General features: G+C 49.9%; 1 protein-coding gene across 7 annotated transcripts in view; it reads right to left on the bottom strand.

Annotated features, from left to right (window-relative positions):
• PACS2 (phosphofurin acidic cluster sorting protein 2) overlaps positions 1-21,960 on the bottom strand; it is a 77,532-nt gene that overhangs the window by 5,629 nt on the left and 49,943 nt on the right. For all 7 annotated transcript variants that reach the window (XM_059854803.1, XM_059854804.1, XM_059854798.1 and 4 more), the window contains exons 17-23: positions 19,815-19,925; positions 17,789-17,897; positions 10,848-10,890; positions 7,381-7,423; positions 6,090-6,225; positions 2,698-2,924; positions 20-133 (exon numbers count right to left, since the gene is read on the bottom strand). In XM_059854803.1, the coding sequence (XP_059710786.1) occupies positions 20-133; positions 2,698-2,924; positions 6,090-6,225; positions 7,381-7,423; positions 10,848-10,890; positions 17,789-17,897; positions 19,815-19,925 (783 nt within the window). The remainder of the gene's footprint in view (positions 1-19; positions 134-2,697; positions 2,925-6,089; positions 6,226-7,380; positions 7,424-10,847; positions 10,891-17,788; positions 17,898-19,814; positions 19,926-21,960) is intronic.

The raw sequence follows: 21,960 nt of genomic DNA, 5'->3' as shown, positions 1-21,960 counted from the left end.
ATGCAAGTGCTGCACTCACCACGCAGCATGTTCTGCTGATGTTTCGCTGTGCAAATCAGCCTGCTGATTCCTTCAATACACTGGCTCTTTGACTCGACCTCCTTGTCCTTTGTTTTCTTGGGCAAAAACATCACTGGAAGAAAAGCAAACCAGCACAAGGTCAATCTGTGCCACTCACAGGAGCTGCACTGATTCTTGTTTGAGCTTCTGCATTTAAACATTCCTGTCTGAAAAGTCTTGCTCCTAAGATCCTCCCTTTTTAGCAGGAGTCTGTCAGTGCTGAGCACCATCACTGATGCATATGAGCATCTTATTCCTAAATGTCTCTTTGTGAAGCCTTCCCAGCTCATAATCCTGATCCCAAAGGGCACCTTCAGTAACTCCTGCTTTGTTGGGACACCATGCAGGGAAAACATCTGCATCTGCAGTGCCAGGCCTGCTGCACTGACTGTGGCCCAACACAGCCTGGGCTGCACAGACACCTGGAGAGCAGGAGGGCTTACAAAATGGGGGCAGCTGGTGGGTAGGGAAGGCATGAGGAGAACTAAAAAAGGGTCCAAGAACTGTCCAAATGCATGAGCAAAGATGTACAAACTGGTTTCACAAAAGCTGGTGGTGTTGAACACCTCTGCTGCAGGCTGGGCCACCTCAGGGAAGAATGTCTGGAGTGTCTCAGCACTGCCTCTCCCAACAGCAGGACACTCACAAAGGCTGTCACCAGGGCTGGCTGCTCCAGCACCAGCAGGGCCACAGCTGTGCTGGCCTGGCAGTGACCTGGCTCCAGGGTTGTGCACCCATGTCCTGCAGTCCAAGAGGCTTCTGGAGAAGCCTCTGGAGCCTTCTGGAGAGCGTTCTCCGAGCCTGGTGGACTCTGAGAGAAGTCTGACAGACTTCTCTCAAGAGTCCAGCAGGAGTGCCTCCAGGCCCACAGGCAGAGGATGTTGTGAAGGACAGCTACTGGCAGGCGAAATATAAATGCAGAACTGCCTTGTGCTCCCTTGAAAATAATTTGTTGCAGAGCTGTTCACAATTTCGAAAATGTTTCACATTACCAAGGCCAAGAGCAAATACAAAATCACTGACAACATTCAAAATGCCATTCTGTTAGCTTGTTTTGAGAAAATAAAACCACAAGTTTAAGAGCAGGTGAGTATTTATCTTCTACTTCCTTTTGACCCACAAAGCATTGTGTGCAAAAGCATAAGAATTATAAAATCATGGAATTGCTGAGGTTGGAAAAGATCTCCAGGGTCATTGAACTGAACTGCTAATCTAACAGTGCTGACTGCATCACTAAACCATGTCCCCAAGTGCCACATCTATACATCTTTTAAATACCTCCAAGCATGGAGGGATGGTGGCTTTTCCACTGCCCTGGGCAGCCCCTTTTAGAGCTTCACAACCCTTTTGGTGAAGAAATTTTTCCTAATAGCTAATCTAAATCTCCCGGCAAACCTCGAGGCTACTTCCTCATGCCCTGTCTCTCGTTACCTGGGAGAAGAGACTGACTTCCATCTTGCTCCAATCTCCTTTCAGGGAGTGGTAGAGAGTGATAAGGTCACCCCGAGCCTCCTTTTCTCGGGGCTGAACACCCCCAGTTCAGCTGCTCCTCCCAGGACTTTGCTCCAGGTTCTGAATCACCCCACTGGCTCTTGTGGGGCGGTGGGTGCAGGAGGAGAGTGGGAGGCCCTAGACTCTCGTTCAGGGGGTACTCCTGTTTTGTCACCTCACAGGGGTCACTGATATTTGCTGGGCTTTTCTTTTCCCTTACATGCCTCTTTCATTCTCTGTGGCTCTTTTGAGCTAAAGGCTCCTAGGATGGGGATATCATCCCAGAAAGCAAAGCTATCCCAAGTTTCCAGCACACTGCCAGAAAGGAGGGGCTCATTTACCCTCACTGCTGCTGGGGCACAAGCTGCCTCTTATCGAATCCAATATCCCAACACAGCACCAGCAGGCTCCCAAGGAACACAGGGAAACTGTCCAGGCATGGCCTTCTGCATGTCTTTGCTCTGTCCCCACCTTTGCTCTTTTGGGCTGTACCATGCTAGCCTCAGCCATCAGGGTGAACACATCCCCTTTTCACCTCACACAGAGGAACCACCCTTTCAAACTCTATCACTTCACACAGTCACTCCTCATCAACTGATTAGGATTTGGGGGATAGAAATAGGACTGAGGTGCTGTAATCCAGCACTGACAAGTCAGGCAGCTCTGGAGCAGCAGGACAGGGACAGAAGGATGTTGAGTTTGTGAGGTCCCCAGAACGAGGTGAGAGATGAGGAATCTGACTCCATGTTATCAGAAGGCTGATTTATTATTTTATGATATTAATTATGTTATGTTGTGTGTTGTGCATTGTGTTATGTGTTATACTAAAACTACACTAAAGAAAGAGAAGGATACAGACAGAAGGCTTAACAAGAATGAATAATAAAAACTCATGACTGACTCCTCAGAGCCTGACACAGCTGATGGTGATTGGTCATTAACTAAAAACAATTCACAGGAAACCAATCAAACGTGCACCTGTTGGTAAACAATGTCCAGACCACATTCCAAAGCAGCCAAACACAGGAGAAGCAACCAGATAATTACTGTTTTCATTCTTTTCTGAGGCTTCTCAGCTTCCCAGGAGAAGAAATCCTGGCAAAGGGATTTTTCAGAAAACATGACAGGGACAGAAGGACACCTTACCTTTCTTGTTCTTCTCCTTTGTCACCACAGTCATGGACATGGTTGGCGTGGTGGCGATCTCGCCGCTGGCAGGCAGCCTGCTGACCTGCAGGGACCGGAAAGTGCATTTCAGTGTGTTTTTGGTGCTGGAGGGGTCCTTCTTCTCTGGGTCTCTCTTCCTGTCCACGGCTGGAGCTGCAATCCAGTAATCCACCTGCAGGCCCATCAACTCAGCACCGAGGCCCTGGCTGGGAAACAAGAGGAGGTGGTAATTCCTGCCTCTCAGCAGGGTTTTGTCAGAGTGGCTGCATTGCTGGTCAGAGGATAAACAGCTGGCTCTTTGGGCAATCAGGCAGTGACATTTCATAGTGAGACTCAGCAATCACAGAAGCCCAAGAAGTCACCCCTGAGAGAGGCAGCCTGGGTCCCACTGCCCTGAACCTCAGTGAGCCGAGACAAGCTGACCTGCTGCAGTCACGAGGGTGAGCAGTGGGAAAGGGAGCACACAAGCACTTTCCCTAGACAATGCTGCATTCTGTGACACAGCAGCAAAGGCAGCTCCAGAGGTGGCCCAGATTACTTCATCTCTGAGTGGGGAAAAGAGGCTGTAAGCATCTTGCTGCTGCCCCCTGAGCACTGATGAGTGACTCTGTCCAGGCACAGCACTACCAAAACCAACTCTCAGCTGGGGTGAACAAAGACTTGGCATGTCCCTGAACGTCAGGCCCTCAGTTCCCAGTCTCCCTGACTTGCTTCTTGCAATTGCCTATCCCCAAGCCTTGCCACTTGCAGGGGAATTCCACTGTTGGAAAAAAATGTTCTGTCAGCCCTGTGACGTCTGCTAAACAATAGCAGATTTCAGGATATGCTCTCTTGTTGAAAACTTCTGTGTATCATGTGATGGCAGCTGTACATCACCAAAACATGCTGCCAGCCCTTTCTTGAGCCAGCAAAGGTAAGATGAGCAGCCTGGGAAGCTCCAGCCCTTTCCTGCCCCTGCCTCTCACTGATAACCCTGAGGGGAGCAGGGCTTCACCACTCAGCAGTGGTGAAGTGCACTGCAAGTGTCAGCCTGTACTTCTTCCTACAGTGACAATCAGCGTTGAATAATACACAAGTACTAGACAAAAACCTAAATTTATCTACCAGTCTGTGTCCCCAGTTTGAGAAATGGCAGTTGTTAAGGAAGATAAATCTGGGATCTTGAATGAAATATGCATCCCTCTGCACCACCCATCTAATAAGGAACTCAAGGTAAAACAAGGACACCTCATCCTTACAGTCCTCTCAGCAAATAATTTCCTTTTCTTTGCCATTTAGTCAGCTAAAAGTCAGACTGCAAAGCAGAGTTCATCTTTGATGACTAAAACCAGGGTTTTGGTTCTCAGGGCAATACTCAGAAGTGAGATTCTTTAAGGATGATGCTTTGGAGTTGTAAGTCTCCTTTGCCTCACATTTTTCAACTCAGTCACAAAGACAAAGCATCCCAATATTCACCAGGCCCAGGCAAGATTTTATGTTCCCTTCCCAGCTAAACAGGTGGCTCAGGCATTCAGTTTGGGCCACCCTCCATCCCCTGTGCTGTCACGTAGAGATCAGGGGAGATGGAACAATGTTGAACCTGCACTTCCTCATTTCTTGATGATTTTGCCACAGTATGAAACCAAAAATACCAGATTCCTAGAGCTGAGGTATCAGTTTCAGATTTCTCACATCCACGGTTCACAGCTTTAATACCCTACACTCTTGGGGGCACCAGTTTCCAAACCCCTTCCACCTTTGGAAAACCCGCACACAAAGCTCACACACAAGAATTCAGTTCTGCTCCCTGGAGCCTGCCCAGCCCCCAGCTCTCTGCACTGCCAGCCAGCTGCTGCTGGGGCACACAGGGCTCTCCTGCCATCCAACCACAGGGACACACCAGGAGGGGCCTGGGAACTGGGCCCTGGCACAGGTGAACAGGCACTAACACCTTCCAGTGCTGGGCACCTAAAGGGGCACTTCCACATCTCCATTGCCTCCTGTTAAAAGGGAACTCTTAAGGCACTTTAGGAAGTCAGAGGTTAAAGGTCACTGCAGGGCACCCTGGGGTGGGGTGGAAGGTCCCCATTCTGTCCCCAACAGGGACAGCAGGGGATGCTGCTTAGGGAGAGCACATTAGCCCAGCCTCAGAGCATGCCCTGGCACTTCCACAGCCTGACAACCACAGGACTGGGGATGCTAAAGGAGAGGTCCCTGTACCATCCTTTAGTAGCCATTAATGGATCTGCTCTCTGTGAATCTGTCTGACCCCTCTTTGACCTGCTGATGCTGCTGCCACAGAAGCAGCAGGGGCAGATGTGGTCCCTTCCTCTCTCCCTTTTAACTGAGCTCTTGCAGTGTCACTGTGTGCCCTCAGCTCTTGTGCCACAGCTTCAGAGAACCCCAGAACTGCTGGGGTTGGAAGAGACCTCTAGAGGTGACCCAGGTGACCCCCCTACCAAGGCAGGGTCACCTGGAACAGATGATGCAGGGATGCATCCAGGTGGGTTTGGGATGTCTCCAGAGACTCCACAACCTCCCTGGGTATCTGTCCCAGTGCTCTGCCACCCTCTACAAACCCAACCCCCCTGACTTTGCACACCTTGGGTGGTTTATCATTTTCCTTTCCTCTCCTAAACTGCAGAGTTCAAATGCTTCTAGTTTCCCCTTCTCACAAGACTGCTGCTATGTTCCCTTAGAGGCTCAGGGGAGTTAACAAAATCAAGGGGAACTTCACCAAGTGCCTCTGAGTATTAGAGCAGCACACAAAGTGTTAGACAGTTACACCACCGTTTTGTGCAGCAACAAAATGAAGAGTCCTGGCCAGGGCAAGTCTTACTGGCAGCTTTCTAAGGGTTTCCTCCCTTCACTCCTAAAAATTTCAGCTAAACCAGGTCTTAATATTACCCGTAGGTGCAATCCCCTGGCTGTTCAGATGTGCTTTCAGGCACACACGTGAATGGGAGCTGCAGTTCCACCTTACAACAGCCAGCATTACCCTCACAGAGAAAGTCATCGGCTCCTTCAAAAGTCCCTCTGACCTCCCACTCACCTGGCCATTACAAACACAACAATCATGAGGGATTAGCCTGGCACCCACATGTACTTAGAGCCAGTAATTTTTTTTTAATACATATCTTCCCAAGAGAATCCTGCCCTTGAGACATGCAGCCTTCCCACTAAGTGCAAAATCCCCCCTGCCCTCCCCAGCCCCTTGGCAGCCTCAGCAAGGACACAGTCACTCCAGAGGCAGAAGGGAAGGGGAAAGGTGACAGCTCCAAATGTTTGCTAGGGATGAAGGAAGAACCATGGGTTTTCCTCTGGAGTTCTCAGCCATGTGTATGCCAGATAAGCCAGCCAATGGAGCTGTAAGATGACAAAACATGGTTTACCTTGGGGAGGAGAAGCTGCCTGTAACAGATGGTGAGGAAGGGGGCGTGGGGGAGGCTTCTTTCACAGCAGGAGACACGGAAGGCGGGGTGGAAGAAAGGACAACGGAACTTGAGGGAGCTGCGTCATCAGAGTCACCTTGAAAAAAGGAAGTCAAACTGTTTGTCTGGGTTTGTCTCACAGCACAGAACACTGGGATAAAGCTCAATCTCCTTGTCCACGCTCCTGCTGCACAGGCTTTGCTCAGATTCAATCCAGAGGTCAGCTGGCCCATCAGTTCTGACTGGCTGCACACTTCTGAGGGGCTCTGTGTGTCTGGGACCAAGGCAGCCACAGACATTGACACTCCTTGGGGCTCCTCCTTTGGCATCTGCTCTCCTAGGGTTTGCTCCCAGCTGATTTTGAGCCTCCTGCACAGCCACAGCCCAGCCCATTGATCTCCTTCCTACAGGGAATCTCCCCCTGCAACCACTGCAGAGCAGCACCACTCTTGGAATCCAGCACCTCTGGGCGACCACAGGGATCTCCCCACTCCATCTGCCTCCACAACCAAGCTTTCATCCCCTTCCTGCTGGCCCTTTAGGATGGTGGGAGCACTGTGGCAGCAAGGAGTGACCCACAGAAGAGCTGCCTCCATGCACAAACCCGTGTGTCACCCAGGCCACAAGAATCTGGGTTTGACAGTGAAGCAAAACAAGAAACAATCCCAACACAAGGAAAACAATACTCCTGTGCACATGGAGGAAAAAAAATAAGTTCACATTGACAAAGCAGCACCACTCCATGTCTGTGCACGTAAGCAGACAGTATCCTTCTGCACACCAGCTTTGCACTCCCCTAGTAAAAAATAAATGGGTCTAAAATTTTGCCCACCCTGAAGTTTCCAGGCACTGAGATCAATTTCATTCAGCAATTGAGCCCACTGCAGGGAGACAGGCATGAACTTCTGAGGAACTGCCTCCTCAGGCTGAAGCAGGAACCTCAAACAAGTGTAACAGTGAATCCACTCCACTGACAACACTAGAAAAATGGTGTTTGCACAAACATGAGAGTAGAGCTTCCCTGGATGTAGGTGTGGGAATTTCAGCTGGCCTGAAGCTCCATGTAAAGAAACAAAGAAAAAAGGGCCTCTCCCAAGAGAGGGCTCTCTATCTGCAGACAAACCACTGGGAGTTATAAAATCTAATTCCACCCCCCAGCTCCAAGGCACTGTTGATGCACGAGTCTGCCCAGCCTGTGAGGTCAGGCTCCCATGCTACAGCACACAGAAAGCACACACAAGATGGTCCTTACCTGATGTTGCAGAAGATTGTTCCACTATTCCAACCTTCACCACCTAAAGGGGGCAAAACAGAAGAGCTCTATCAAACAAGAGCCCCTTGAACTTCAGGAAGCCAAATCCCAGCACTGCTCCTCTCTGCACTCCCCATGGCACTGCCCCTGCAGTCAGAGTAGCTAAGGAGTCCTCTAAGAGCCAGGCAGGTCCTGGCAATGTCCAGCCAAGCAGCGCCAGCTCACAGCCCTTACCTGACCCACACAAAGGACAGCACAGACCCTGCAGAGCTGTCACAGACCTGCTCAGCTCTGCACAGCCCATAGGTTTGACAGCTTTGTCCAAGCTATGCCAACTACAGGGAGGAGAAGGGTCAGAAAGATCCCTTCAGCACTGCTTTGATGCACCTGCTAATTACAGACACACTGCTTCCATTGCTCAGGAGCAGCCACTGCCAGGGTGCAGCATAGCTGGGGTTTGTGAGGAAACCACAGAAGCAACAAAGCACAGTTTCTGATCAGAGTTATCTATTCTCTAAACAAGGGAAGTGTCCAACAAAGAAGATAAAGCCCCTACCAAGGCCTCAGGAGGCAGACAGGGACAAACCACCACATGGACAGGTCAGAACGATCCAGATCACACTGTAATAAGGGCACAAATGTGTGTGGCCAGTCACCAGCTGGTACATCAAGATTAATGATAAATGTCACTGGCAATAGCTTGTGGAACAGAACGTGCTGCAAACAAACTCCCAAGAACACACTATGCCTAGAAAGATAAACTGGCCCTTGGTGATATAAAAGCAGAGACCTTCTGCAGTGATCATTTGCTATGGTACAGAGGGATCATCACTCTTAACACTGCAGAGAAGAGAGCCTTTTTAAGGTCCTTAAGAAACTTGTCTCCAGGGCTAATGTCTACCCTACACAAATGCCGACAAATGGGAAAGATCTGCCAAGGGAGCTCAGGTCAATAAAAACTGCTTTAGAATGAGCAACGATGTCACACAGGCTGTGTGGATTGAAAACAGAAGGTCATTAAGTTCAGACATGACCATGTCTGGACCACATCTCTAGGGAGCACATTTCTGTAATACAGGGTCCAAAAAAAAAAAAAAAAGAAAAAAAAAAAAAAAAAAAAAAAAAGAAAAAAAAAGTAAATTCTTAGAAGCAAAATGCTTTGCAGAGTTTGGAGGACAGGGAGACATATGCTCAACAGTAGATCCTGGAGAGCTAGCAGGCTCTCTGGTGGATTCTCATTTAGATTCAGTCTTGAAAAAGCCACCATGAATTCAGCAGTGTGTACACAGGCTCTCTGAGGGCTCACTGGATTGGGAGAGGAGGCTGCAGCTCCGTTTGGCCCATATCCACCCAAAAGCCAACAAATCAGGCACTGCAGTGCAGCAGCCATTTGTGCTGTATGTGTTAAACACTAAGAGGATGTTCCACAAACTGTCACTGGCTGTGAACAAGGGGAGCAAGGTTCTGGGAGGGACAAGCAACACAGAAAACTGCCTGCAGCCACCTTGATCTGCAAGCCAGGCAGGAAATCTCTTCTGGCCTTTTCCTCCTTGTTGGCTGACTGAAGATGCTCAAGTTCAGACACATGGGAGGAACACAAGGTTAACCACTTTCCCTTCCCTCCACCCAGGGAGGTGCATGAGAACACTGCAGTTTCAGCAGGCCTCCATCCAGGAAAGCTGCAGCAGTCAGCCCCCCTGTCCCTCCAGGAAGAGGCACATCCTGTTAACTCCCCTGGTAAGTGGCTGTCAGCCCCAAGGCAGCCTGAGCCTGGCTTCTGTGCCTGCCTGGCCCCTTGTTAGGCTCCACTCCCACCACTTTGAGCCCAGCTGAGCAGCATGGCACTGCCCTGCCCATTTCTGGGTCAGAGACTGCACAGTCCAGCTGCAGGACACCAGGTTTTGCACCCCAAAAGCCAAGAGTGCAGCCAACATCAGCTGCAAACCCAGAAGTCACTGGCTCCGTCTGTTCCTTGTCCAACAGCTCTGAGCAGGCTGCAGCTGAAGGGAAGAGCCTCAGTGCTCATGTCCAGCCTCAGACTTTGTGAGACACCTGCAACTGGCCTTTCACTCTCTCCAGATGTGTTCCACAGGGCATTACTGTGTCAGCAATGCTTCAGAATCAGGAGCAAGCAGCACCGATGTGACCCTCATCACCAGTGACACAGGAAGTCAGGCTGTGCTTTCAAGGCAAGTTTTTTTGGGAAGTTGGCAAAGGTATGTACACAACAAAGCAATTCCACCACTTTCAGATAATCAAATCCAGACTGGAAAAGCAGTGCTAATGTCAGGATGACAATAATTTTAGAGAAACTGGATAAACACCCTGAGCCCCATTTGCTTGCACAAAATACAGGACTAAGTCAGTCCTGAAAAAAAGCTTGCAGAGCCCAACAACAGTCTGGGATGTTCCAAGTCCTCTAGGCTTTCCATGTTAGTGGGAAGGGTGAAACAGCTGTTTTGTAAGAACAGTCCATCACTAGAAATCGCAGCTCATGGGAGATACAACTTGGCAGCAAAGCTCATCAGCAGGGCACAAACTGGGGAGATGTGCCTCTCCACCTTTCAGAAGGCATCTCTCCATCAACAAACAAAAGCAGACTGGAATACTGCAGAGAGACACTCACAATGAGGAGACACCAGAGTGAAAGCAGGGTCAGCCTGAGGGCAAGAGAGACTAAGCTCTTTAAATGCCTTGGGATTTCAGAGGAGCTCTGACGCACCAGGGGACACAGAGGGGACGTGTCAGGGTCACACCGAGCAGGCACAGCAAGGCCAGTGGGCAAGGCAGCAGCAGGAACTGGGAAGAGGACATCCCAGAGCTGAAGAGCAGCCAAGGGATTTCTTCTGGCTGCAGGTCAATGACTTTACACCTAAAACTTAATGAATTGAAGAGCATGATCAAATAAGGGGAGGGAAGCTAGAAAAGGCAAAGAGCACGCAGTGCACAAAATACAGTGACAGAAGAACAAACATGGCCCTATCTAGACACTCTGCACCTCAGATAGGAACACTTAAGGACAGGGGGGAAAACGAGGGACTATCCCAAATAAATAACAGTGGTATAAATCGCCTTCCTGCTGGGATGTACTCTTTACTTCCCAGGAACAGATGGGATGCTAAGAGGATGGGAGACCACCAGTGACAAGCATGCAGAGAAATTACACTGGAATAGCAAATTTGGCCAAAACAATCAACCAGGGCAATGCTAGGCACAGCATCCCTATGATCAGGTTTCCAGGGGCACATCACATTCCTGTCTGAGAAGTAAAATACACCCTGTAGTTTGTTGAAGTGTCTTAGAGGTTTGCTTAAATATCAGGCAGCTGCACCCAACCATAAGATTGTCATGCTGATCATCTGCCTTAGAGCACCCAATGGCTTCTGCTCAACTCCTGGTAAGTTTAGGTTAACACTTGAGAACATATTCCAGCTTGCTTGAGACAGCATCACCACGACAACACTCACCCCGACAAAGGGAATGAACTTCTGCGAAGATTCTTCGTCGGGGCTAAAGGCAAAGAGAAGAGAGTTGTTAGCAGCTCGCCTCCACCCCGCACCGTACTCACTCCACTCACTCCACAGGTGGCATTCCAGCATGCAGCAGGGACGGACAGGATGCAAGCGCCAGTCCAGCCTCCTCCTATCGAGGCCCCTGCCAGCACCAGGAGCCTGCAGGGCGGGAGGAGCACAGCCTACGGCAGTCTCTGGGGAAAAGGCTCTTCTTCCCTCCCTCACGCTCCACAGAGAAACATGCTTGGACGGCACGGCAGTCACCACAGACACACGGCCTCCTGCTGCGAGGAAACGGATCTGTGCCACCACAACACAGAGCGCTGGGTCTTACTTACTAGAGCCTGGGGTGCTGCGCCCATGCGGCCTCCCGGCGGCCCCCCTCGGAGCCGTGAGCCACGGCCGGCTCGTCACCCTCGGAGCCGTGTGCCATGGCCGGCACGGCCCCCGGGAGCCGTGTGCCACGGCCGGCTCGTCACCCTCGGAGCCGTGTGCCACGGCCGGCTCGTCACCCTCGGAGCCGTGTGCCACGGCCGGCACGGCCCCCGGGAGCCGTGTGCCACGGCCGGCTCATCACCCTCGGAGCCGTGTGCCACGGCCGGCTCGTCACCCTCGGAGCCGTGTGCCACGGCCGGCTCGTCACCCTCGGAGCCATGTGCCACGGCCGGCACGGCCCCCGGGAGCCGTGTGCCCCGGCCGGCTCATCACCCTCGGAGCCGTGTGCCACGGCCGGCTCATCACCCTCGGAGCCGTGTGCCACGGCCGGCTCATCACCCTCGGAGCCGTGTGCCACGGCCGGCTCATCACCCTCGGAGCCGTGTGCCACGGCCGGCTCATCACCCTCGGAGCCGTGTGCCCCGGGAGCCGAGTGCCCCGGGAGCCACGGCCCTGCCGCGTTACACGCCGTGACACGCCGTGACTGCTGAAGCAGCGGCATGGCCGCGCCCTCACGCCCTCCCTGCGGCCGGCAGTTCCACAGGCACAGCCCCCCACAGGGGGCTCGGGCACCGGGGCACGCAGCCACAGCCGGGCCCAGCCCAGCCCAGGGCACAGCAGCCCCACAAACAGCCGGAGACAGCACCACACGCATCTGGAGAGCCACTCTGCTCTGGGCCCCGCCAGGAGGCTGAGGGTGGAGAAAGGCCGGCAATGAAGGCCACAGTCAAACCCAGCAGGAATTAGGTGGAGACTCGGCAAAGACAAGAGGAGGAAGAGATGGACGAGGAGGAAGGCAGGCCAGAAGGGCCTGCAGAGCCATTGATCCCTTCAGTGGCAACAGAGGTCAGAGACGGACCCACAGGGTGAGGAGAAGACCGCAGGAGCACATCCATCCACATGTTTGGAGGAACTACAGTTCAGCAGGGGGAAGTGACTGCACAGGCAGGACACCCATTTCTCAGTGACTGAGCACAGGAAACAGGTAGGAAGCAGAAAAATACTGAGACTTCTCATGTTTCTCTTCCTGTGCATCCCCCAGTGCTCAGAAAAATCCATCCAGCATTGCTTTCAGCCAGAATTTAGCAGGGAGTAGCATAAATACTGCAGGTATTTCTGTGCTGTTTCCAGCACGGATCAGAGATGCACCAAATGCACAAAGGTTGTTAACCTGTGTGATTAGCACAGGCTGGACACTTTCCTCTAAGCCCCAAGGAAAGGATGCCATAAAACTGCAGTGAACATGAGTCAGCCAGAGCTCCCTCTGGTCCAAAGCAGAACAGGATTTTGCAGACAGCCTCTTGCTCTGGCTCAGGTCTGCTGCTCCATCCTTAAGGCAAAGCCAGGGCCTTTGCTCCCATCGTACCTCGCACCCTCAGGCACTGCACCCTCGCTGTTCTCCTCAAGCACAGGACAAAGTGACCAAGTCCCTGATTCCATGCTGGAAGGCAGGAAGGTCCCATCCTCACAAACACAACTGCAGGGCCCAGCAAACACATCTCCTTCAAACAGGACATTTCCAGCTCCAGGTTTGCAAAGGGAAAGGAGAAAACCACAGAGCTGTTGGGAGAGGCACAGAACAGAGGCTCAGCTCTCTTCTCTTTCCTTCAGCTCCTTGGGCCTGGAGGCTGGCAGAAAGTGAGTCCCACTCACCAAGTGAGGGAAGCACCACAGCCACCCAGTCATCTCTCAGCGACTGGATGGCTTTGCTCAGAGCTCTGAACAAACCAACCATGTCCAGTTCCAGCAGAAAACTCATTCTCGTTCCCCTGGGAGCTCTGATTCCCACTGCAGAGAGCTCAGGGGCAACTCTGAAATACATCATTTGCTTTGGCCACTATTTATCACGATTCACAGCCATGCACAGGCTGTTCCTGAAGCAACCCAGCTGGATTTCAGCTCAGCTAGCTTAGTCCTGTCACATGTCCTCCTGGGAACTCTGCTCTTGCACATGTGTCTCTGGAAATGCAGCTTATCAAAACAGCTGCTCTTCCTGTGGATGAGAGAAAAGATGAGATGACTGTGCTTGTTCTTCATTTCTTCCTTCACGTTCTTCCCAATTTTTGTTCTTCAGGATCTCAAGATCCCAAAACATGAATTCAGAATCCTTTCACCTTGGTAACTGCTGCTTTGATTCTTCCTCCTACCACAACCCTGCAACTAAAATATCTCCCATCTCTGGAAAGGCAACTTCCCCTCATTATCTCAGCTGCACAGAGTCCCAGGCTGCAGAGGGTTAACCTCACATGTCCAAGGTTTTGTTTTTTTTTTTTACCCACGGGGCTTCTGAAGGCCCTGGTACCTCAGCTGTAATTTAAACCCAGTCTTGGCCCAAGTTTGTGATTTTTAGCAGTAATTGATGTGTCATCTCTCTAAGCAGGAGGGTCTCAGGCACCACCTTTATTCTAGTCAAGTCCTGAAGGAGGCAACAGAAAAGAGCAGACTTCTGTCACTGAAGGACTAGCAGGACTCTGGGCCATTTCAGGCCAGGTGCCACCACCACCAGCTCTTCACTCACCTACGACATGAAATCTGTCCTGCCCACTGAGCAACTCCACTGTCCTGCTTCCACCAGGGCCAAACCAAACAAGGGACAAAGCAACACCAGGTCCTCATGACACATCACATGAGTCTCCCCTCAGCCTTCCCAAAAACCTCCTTTCCAGCACTCTTCACTTTCCTGTGGTGGGCTGGACATAGCCAACAGGACATCCATAATTTCTTGAGCCTTGACTCTCCTCTGACGCTCTCCTGTTGCATTTCCAGCAGCTGCCAAAGGAGTTTCCTGCAGTAAGCAGCAGATAAGATGAGCTCTGCTGAGCCAGAGGAGGGACCAGGCCCCTCTTGGCCAGCCAGATTCACATCCAGCAGCTGCTGCAGGGTGTGTTTGAGGAGAAGCACTCAGAGCAATGACCTGGACTGCTCAGCCACTGCCCTGCAGGGCCTCTGAGACACACGGCAGGCAGGATCAGTGTAGTCTGTGCTTCCTACTGCCCAGGAGCCCTCCAATACAAGGGAACTGGGAGAAAGAGCTGGGAAGTGCTCCCGAAAGCTTTTGGTAAACACATAACCAGGCAGGCAGTGATCCAGCCCTTGCCCTGACGAGTGAACAATGCTTCCATTTCCAACGGCCAGGCTGCTCCCCAGATTCATGCAAGGGCTATCCAGAAGCCACAAGGCATGAGCTCTGCTGGGCACTGAATTACAGTGGGTGACACCAGCCCAGCAATCCAGCTGCACTGGGAATGTGTGAGAGCTGATTCTCAGACCTCAAATACCACAGGGTTTCTTGCAAGAAAGCAATGCAGAGACATATCAGTGACATGCCCCTCCTGGTGAGAGGCCCACCCCATCCACAGGGTCTCAGCTCCCCAGGTATTGCCTGGATTGCACTGTTCCTTCGGAATTCAATAACCAGGACTTCTCCCAGAGCTCACAGACACAGTCAGTCACCCAGTGTAACTCAGAGGAGCTGCAATGGCACTTCATTTCCTTTGTGAACCCCCTTCCTCACAGCCAGCCCCTGTGCTTTCAGGTAAGGTCAGCAGATGCTGCAGAAGACCAGGACAAAGCTTTGGCACCATTGCAGTCCACCACAGGCAGTTCATGCGCCAACCTTTGCCATGACAAACAGAACAAGGGCACGGGGAGAGAGCGGGGTCAGTCAGAACAGGGACAGCTGGCAAGAGAGTTGAAAAGCAGCTCATTACATACAGCTACATCCTAGAGACTGGCTGGGCTTTCCTTGCACCACTAGGACTTGTTTAACAGAGCAAATGCCAGGATTCTGGGAGATTTCTTTTACAATGAATTTGTAGGTAGTGCTGCTTGTTTCTACCTGAACCACTGCCTTGAAAGCCGGCCTTGGAGAAGCCATTCACCTCTGGCCTCAAGGGGGAGAGAGCTGCAGTAACTTTGTGTGCTGAGTACAAAATAAAAAATGCCCAATAATCATATGATTCAAAGCAGGGGACTCTGCAGAGCATGGGGGGTTTGGAGGCAGCTCAGAGAGCACAGCTTCATTGCCAGCACACATCTGTCTTCTCTTTCTTAAGCTCAGAGAAGTCCCATATGTTTGGGATGCTCTGCCAGTAAGAGACTAGTCCCCAGATTTTTGATGACAGGGAGGAGACTTGCTGGTTGGCACTCGGGCACTGCCCAGCTGACCCCTACCCTGAGCCACTGAGTGCCACCTACAGCACTCCAGCTCCGACAGATGGGAATGCAAAAGCCTTTTCTCAATCCTGATCCTTCTGGAGCTATGCTCCATGTTCTGATGGCTAAGGGAAAAAGCAAGGAAAAAACCCCACCTTTTCCATGCTGTAGTGCTCTAAGCTACTCTCTGAACAACTCCTTCATTCCCACTCGTTCTACATCCTAGGAACCCAAATGTGTGGTCCAAAGGCACAGCAGTCACTTTCAATGATGCATTCTGCCAGCAGATGCCATGGTTTCAAAGCAGTGAGCAGAATTCAACCCAAAGCACAAAGTGTGCGTCCCAGACCTGCAGGAGCTGTTAAACAAAGCACAAATCACCAGTTCACTGGGAAAAGAGAGAGGAGCTGGGAGAGGGAGCCTAAAAGGAACTGATACCTTATGGTAAAATCAAAATGAAAGCTCTTTTTCCTTTTCAGCAAGCAACCAAAGAAAAAGATAAATGTGTTATTATACTTACAACAAAGTGATGCATTTGTTTAGATAGTGCTAATGGAGACACAATTTCTGTGTTGTTTTTAACAATACCCTTCCTAAGCTGCTGCCAGTGACAGAGACCCCCATTCCTAAAGAAGGCACACAGGAGACAACTGCCCATGCTCCACTGAGAGCCTCCGACTCACTCTCCTTTGCTCATGGGGTACTGACCTGAAAACAGAAGTTATTTTAAGGCAGACACACAGAAATACTGAGAGATTGCAGGTTATGCCAGAGTCTGACTGTGAGTTTCAGCAATCTCTCTTCCCAATAACCTCCTAAATGAAAACTGTGAACAGCTTCAGGCATGGCACCAGAGTCCAAAGGGTGTCAAACCCGAATGGATCAGACCAGCCTGGTAAAGCAGTCCTGCACACTGCTGGGAGGGATAAGGGCAGGGCTTGCTCAAATACATTTCAGCTGTTTTCCAACAAAGTGCTGAAATGACCTTCTGGACACATTAGAAACTCAAAACCTTTAAATGTGTGTTAATGACAAAAAGGAAGCTGTAACAGGATGGAGGAGGCAGTGGAAAGCAGTGCAGAACCCAGCACCTGAAGGGTGCAGAGGAAGAACCAGGCAGCCTCAGAAGGGATTCCCACTGCACTGGGGTGTCTGAGCTTCCTGCTGCTAACCAAGGATAAGCCTTCACACCAAAAACTAAATGCAAAACTAAAGGCAACAGCTTCGAGTGCTCTGTAGCTCTTGAAATTTCATCCTTATTATCACGTTAACTTTAACAGAAGTCAAAAATACATGAAGAGACTAGACTAGTCTCTTACTTGACTACTCAGTCTGGAAATACAGGAAAAACATGTAGAATGGGTGAAATTTCACTGAATCATTTCTGCACAGTAATGTGAGAGCAGACAGGAATTCCACAGGAATGCAAAAGCAATATACTGTGAGAATTCCCAAAAAAGGAGGAAATGTGACGCTACCCACACTTTCAATTTCTCCCACTTCTTAGGCAAAGAAGACACTAATAAGGGATGTTAATGGACCAAAAATGAAAAATCTAATTGAAGTAATTAAAAATTAACAACATCCATGTCTCATAGGGAGTTGCTAGCCCCTAACTGAGGAAGCTCACATCAGCTGAGTTCAAATCTATCTAAGGGACAGAGGAGAATGATAACAGTGCTTCTCTACCTTTCAGTGACAGTTACTCTTCCTCCTGGACCATGGCCACAGGAGGCCCTATCCTGAATCTTGTTTTAAGTCCCCAGTCCTCCCTCTTAGAGCCTGCTTATCCCTTAAGAAAAGCTGAAATGAAATCTGGTGAATGTCAGCCCTCCCCAGCAGGAGTCCTGGTAGCTTGCAACTGCCAATCAACAAGGATTTTGTCTCTCCTGCAAGAAGCTCTGCTATTTACACACCAAGAAGAAAGGGGATTAGTTCCCTAAATGCCAATGTAAAAAAGGTCAGGTCTCACAAAAGAGAGAATGTGTGGGAGAATGCCAAGGTCCAGTCTGACCCACCTAAGGTGGCTGTGGTGAGAGATCTCTGGAACCTAAGCACATAAAAGCTGTCCATCCCCATCCTGCTTAGCCTGCACTTCCCCAAACCTCATATATCTTCAAAAAAACAGAATCTCTGCACTTAAAGTAACCCTGCTGCTGTAAATTCCCTGACTGGGACACACTGCTGGGTGCAGGCTCCCAAGGGCTTTGCCGTTTGCTTTTCAGACTGCTGGCACAACATGAGAAAAGCACTTTGCTCTCAAGCAGCAACTTGTGCTGGGAGCCAGCAGGACAAGGGGGTCATACCTCTTCTGTTTGTAGGTCAGCATGGCTTCAGCAATGGGCAGCTGGTGAGCACAGTTTGCCCCTGCTATGTACTGCGTTATCCGCGACACGACGTCGGGCGCTTCCGAAACTGCAGAGAAACAGGGAAAAGCATTCAAGTGACTGCTCAGCCCACTGGCAGCCCTGTCCTCCCTCACACCACTGCCAGCCCTGTCCTCCACCTGCTGGTGGTGCCCAGCCAGCTCTGCACCTTGCACAAGAAGCTCTGCCTAACCCAGAGCACAGTAAAGCTGAATCTGTACGCAGCATTTCTGACCGAATCTGGGGTCTTTGAGATTTGTTAAAAGCTTTTCTTTGTTCCTGCCCAGAGTCAGCTTTAGACTTTTTCATGCCTTGACTGCAGGTGTCTGCAGAAGAAAGTGCCTGGCCATGTCTCCCAGGTGAGCTGCTCGTACACCAGCACTGAGTTACCTGAGTTTCTAATGAACTCATGGTCTTGCTCAGTTGGCCAAAAAGACTGTGGGACACACAAGGGTAGGAAGAGCACAAAGATCCTGTGATTTTGTGATACTGTGGTTCATTCAAGTTGACAAAAAGACATTTCCTAAATGCCTTCTGTACTTCTTTGGTTTCAACCAAAGAGCCTCAACTGTGCGATCACAAGGGACCTTCAACAGGCACTTCCATACTTTAAAATGGGCATTTCAACTCAGACTCTTTGTATTTGAACAGTGAACTGGTAAGAGTTATGGTTCTCTGCCAGATCTCCTTGTACCATTACATGAGTTCCTGTGCAGCTGCCACCACACAGACAAAAATGCACAATGTACAAAGTCTGCACTATACAGAAATGAGGTGGACTTTTCCTCATAGCTGGATGGTTTCCTCATAGAACTAACTAAGGAACAGACATGGCTCTTTCTGTATTTCTATAGGTAATGAAGTATTCCTAATTCAGACACAAAAATCAAGTCTGTAGGGACGTTTTTCTGCATTTTCAAGTGCACCAAGCAATTACAGGAAACCAGTTCGACACACCAGTTCCTCCCTGAATTCAAGATTAAGGGAAAGTGTAGCTTGGATAGGAGATTTCTAATCCAGCCTCCTGCTCCAAACAGGGCTGACTTCACCTTCAGAACAGTCTGCCCCAGGCCTTGTCCAGCCATGTCCCCATCTGCTGGAAACAGCTCTGAACAATTACCCCTGAAGAGGTCTCTCTCCTCCTCTCATGGCTAGAGGACTTCCAGGAGCATCCTGAGAGTCTCAGGAACTCTGCAATTCCAACAGGGAGAACCATATTGCAATCTCTCCACACTCATGGTGCTACACAAAGTCCAAAGCTTTTTCCTTCTAATGAAATTTCTGTGTGGGCAATGCTGCCCACAACAGCATCAAATCTCAAGCCTTCATGTAGCCCTGAATGTGGCAAATCCTCCTTTCTCCTGTTTCTTTCCATTCTTGAAGAAGTGGAGGAAGAAACTGTAAGCATTCATATTTTAAACAAATTAGTACCTTAACTGAAGTAAGGCTTTAATCTGGCCTAGAACAAACTCAGATCAGAACAGGAACTTGTTGGTCTGACCTAGGGCAGCTCCCACTTGTTACCACACTGGTGAAGAACAAAATTCTTCTTTAATGAGAATGTTTTCAAGTCTGCTGGCAGGATCTTTCTCACACACAACTAACAGAAGTTAATCTTCCCAGAGCTTCCAGTTTTCCAAACGTTTTAGGCTGCACAGTTCCTGAAGGAAAGCAATGTACTGAACTTAGGAGCAAGACCTCCACATCAAAGAACAAAGCTGAGAGCTAGGTAAGAACAGCATGACTCACAGGCAGCTAGTAAGTGCCTCTGGGAGCCAATAACTGATTGCAAACCACCATGGACAAGCCTTAGAAAGGTCAGCATCTGAAATGGGAATGTGGTGGAGTGAGGAGAAAAGAGGAACAAAAACACTTGTCTGCTTCCTCTTGTATTTACTTGACCTCTGCTAAAATTACTCACTCAAGCTTTTCATCCCACACAGGCCAGACAGATACAGAGTCTTACCAGTGGTCTGTGCTTCAAGTTTGTTGAACAGATCTCTCCAGGCTAGATCTTGGAAGAAGTTGTTGTATCTATAATCTACAGACCCCAGATACTTGGCCACTGGATGAGAGCCTAAGAAAGAAAGGAAATCATCACAGCTGTGCTCTCCAGCACTGAACACAAGCGTGGGTTTGATCTGTAAGGAATTAAACTCCATATTCAAAACTACACTAGACACCTCAGAAATAAACTTCTTCAATTATAACCGAGTCATTTAGTCCAGCTTATCTTTACAAGAGCATGCAAATAGACTTCCCAGTGCAGACTGCTTCAACACACTGCTATCTTTCACTTGACACCTTCCCCCTAACAAATTAAATTTTAAAAGGCCAAAGAAAATAGGACTGGGAAACTGCTGAGGAAATAAATTATTTGAAAGGCACAAAGGCTCTACAGGTTTCCATGTCAGTCTCTCAGTTTTGCAAGCAGCTCTCCCAAACAGCCCTTCCTGCCCACAGGCTGCAGCACAGCCAGGCCACCTCTGCCAAGAGGGGCCAGACCCCTTCCTCCAAGCACCATTTGTACCCCACATCTGTTCTGCAACACTGAGAAGAGGCAATTGCCCCCAGGCAGGAAAAACAACCCAGGGAGGCTTGTTTAATCTGTGGAGAAGGGCTCTGAGCTCAATAAATAGGCTGCAATTTGAGGCAGAACGCAGAGCCCCAGGATTGCAGCACCCAGTGAACACTGGCACGTGCAGCAGATCCCTGCTTATTCTGGCTGAGCCTTGTGGCTCAGCTCCTCCACAAGCATGGAAAGACCTCCTGCAGAAGCTTTGTGTGTCCAGCCTCCAGCCCTGCATGGAGCTCTGACTGCATACTCACACTGAGAAGGTGTTCAAGTGACAAACTCTGCCCTGAGAGAGTTCATTATTTTAGGCCATTTGTGTCCCCAAAACAGACAACACCCCCTAGCAACTACCTCTACAGTCTCTGAACAGAGGAGAGAAGGTGTGCCAGGATCACCCTGCCCAGCCACCACCTGGCAGCCAGGCTCAGCACCAGCCCTGTACATTTACACTCAGCCATGAAGCAGCCTCAGAGCTCCTCTTAATCACATGATTTTCATCCTTCCTGCACACCAAATTCTCCCATTAAGCCACACTTTCAGACAGCTGAGTTACCAGCTGCTAACTGGAACCTGACAAATCCCTTCAAGACGACCCCAGCTGCTTAGCTGTCCTCACCATGGTCCAGGAAATCTCTGGTGGAAAAACCCCCAAACAATAAACCCAGTGTCTCAGTGCTCCAACCCTCCAAGCTGATTTCCAGCCTCCAAAGAGAGGTGAAAGCAGGAGGTGCCTCTAAGCTGCCCTCAGGACAATAGAAGGCTGGGACCCCACATTTCCCCTGCAGTGGAGATTTGAGCAGGACACACAGCACAGCTCTGCACCCCGTGCTGGAGAAGCTTTCCCACACACTGCACATGGAAACAAGCAGTCAGCAGCAAGGCTCCCAAAAAGTCCTACCCATGGGAGCTATATAAAATGTTAAAATACCCCAAACAGCCAAAATAACCCCTCAACATTTTATTTTCCCCTTTTCAGCTATGATACAGTGTTTCAGACAGCAGAGGAGTCTTACAGAGATGGAATCAGTGGCATGGAGCAGGACCGAATCCCCCAGTTCTTATGTTTACAGACACTGAGCATTTCTGATTGCTAAGAAGCCACTGAAGGTTGATCCTTCTGTCACTGGAGTGTGTAGCTGTGGACTCAGAAGGTAAAACCATCCGTGGAAAAACCCTAGTTCACCACCAACCCTATTTCAAAGGTATTGCAAGCAGCAGAGAGGCTTTTCCTTTAAGGCATTTATGGCATGGTCACCATTCTGTCTTTGGTGCTTTTTCAATTGTCAGAAATGAGAGGTGGCTCCTCAATCAATTTAATGAACTGCCAGAGAGCTGGCCAGAAATAAGCACTTGATCCAATCAGGAAATACTGCAGACTTCTGTGGAAAAGATCCTGTTAGAGAAGTTGCTATATTTAAAGTAGAATCTAAAAAGAATTCACAGTTCTAAAGCATTTCATTATCAAAGTGCCTGGCTATTTTTTTTTTCTTTTCTGATTACAAAACAAAGTTTTAAGATTAAAAAACCAACCTAAACC

Source organism: Haemorhous mexicanus, chromosome 9 (assembly GCF_027477595.1).
Source record: "Haemorhous mexicanus isolate bHaeMex1 chromosome 9, bHaeMex1.pri, whole genome shotgun sequence".
NCBI classification, from domain to species: Eukaryota; Metazoa; Chordata; class Aves; order Passeriformes; family Fringillidae; genus Haemorhous; species Haemorhous mexicanus.
Note: the sequence above shows the minus strand (reverse complement) of the source record. Positions and strands in the feature narration are given on the sequence as shown.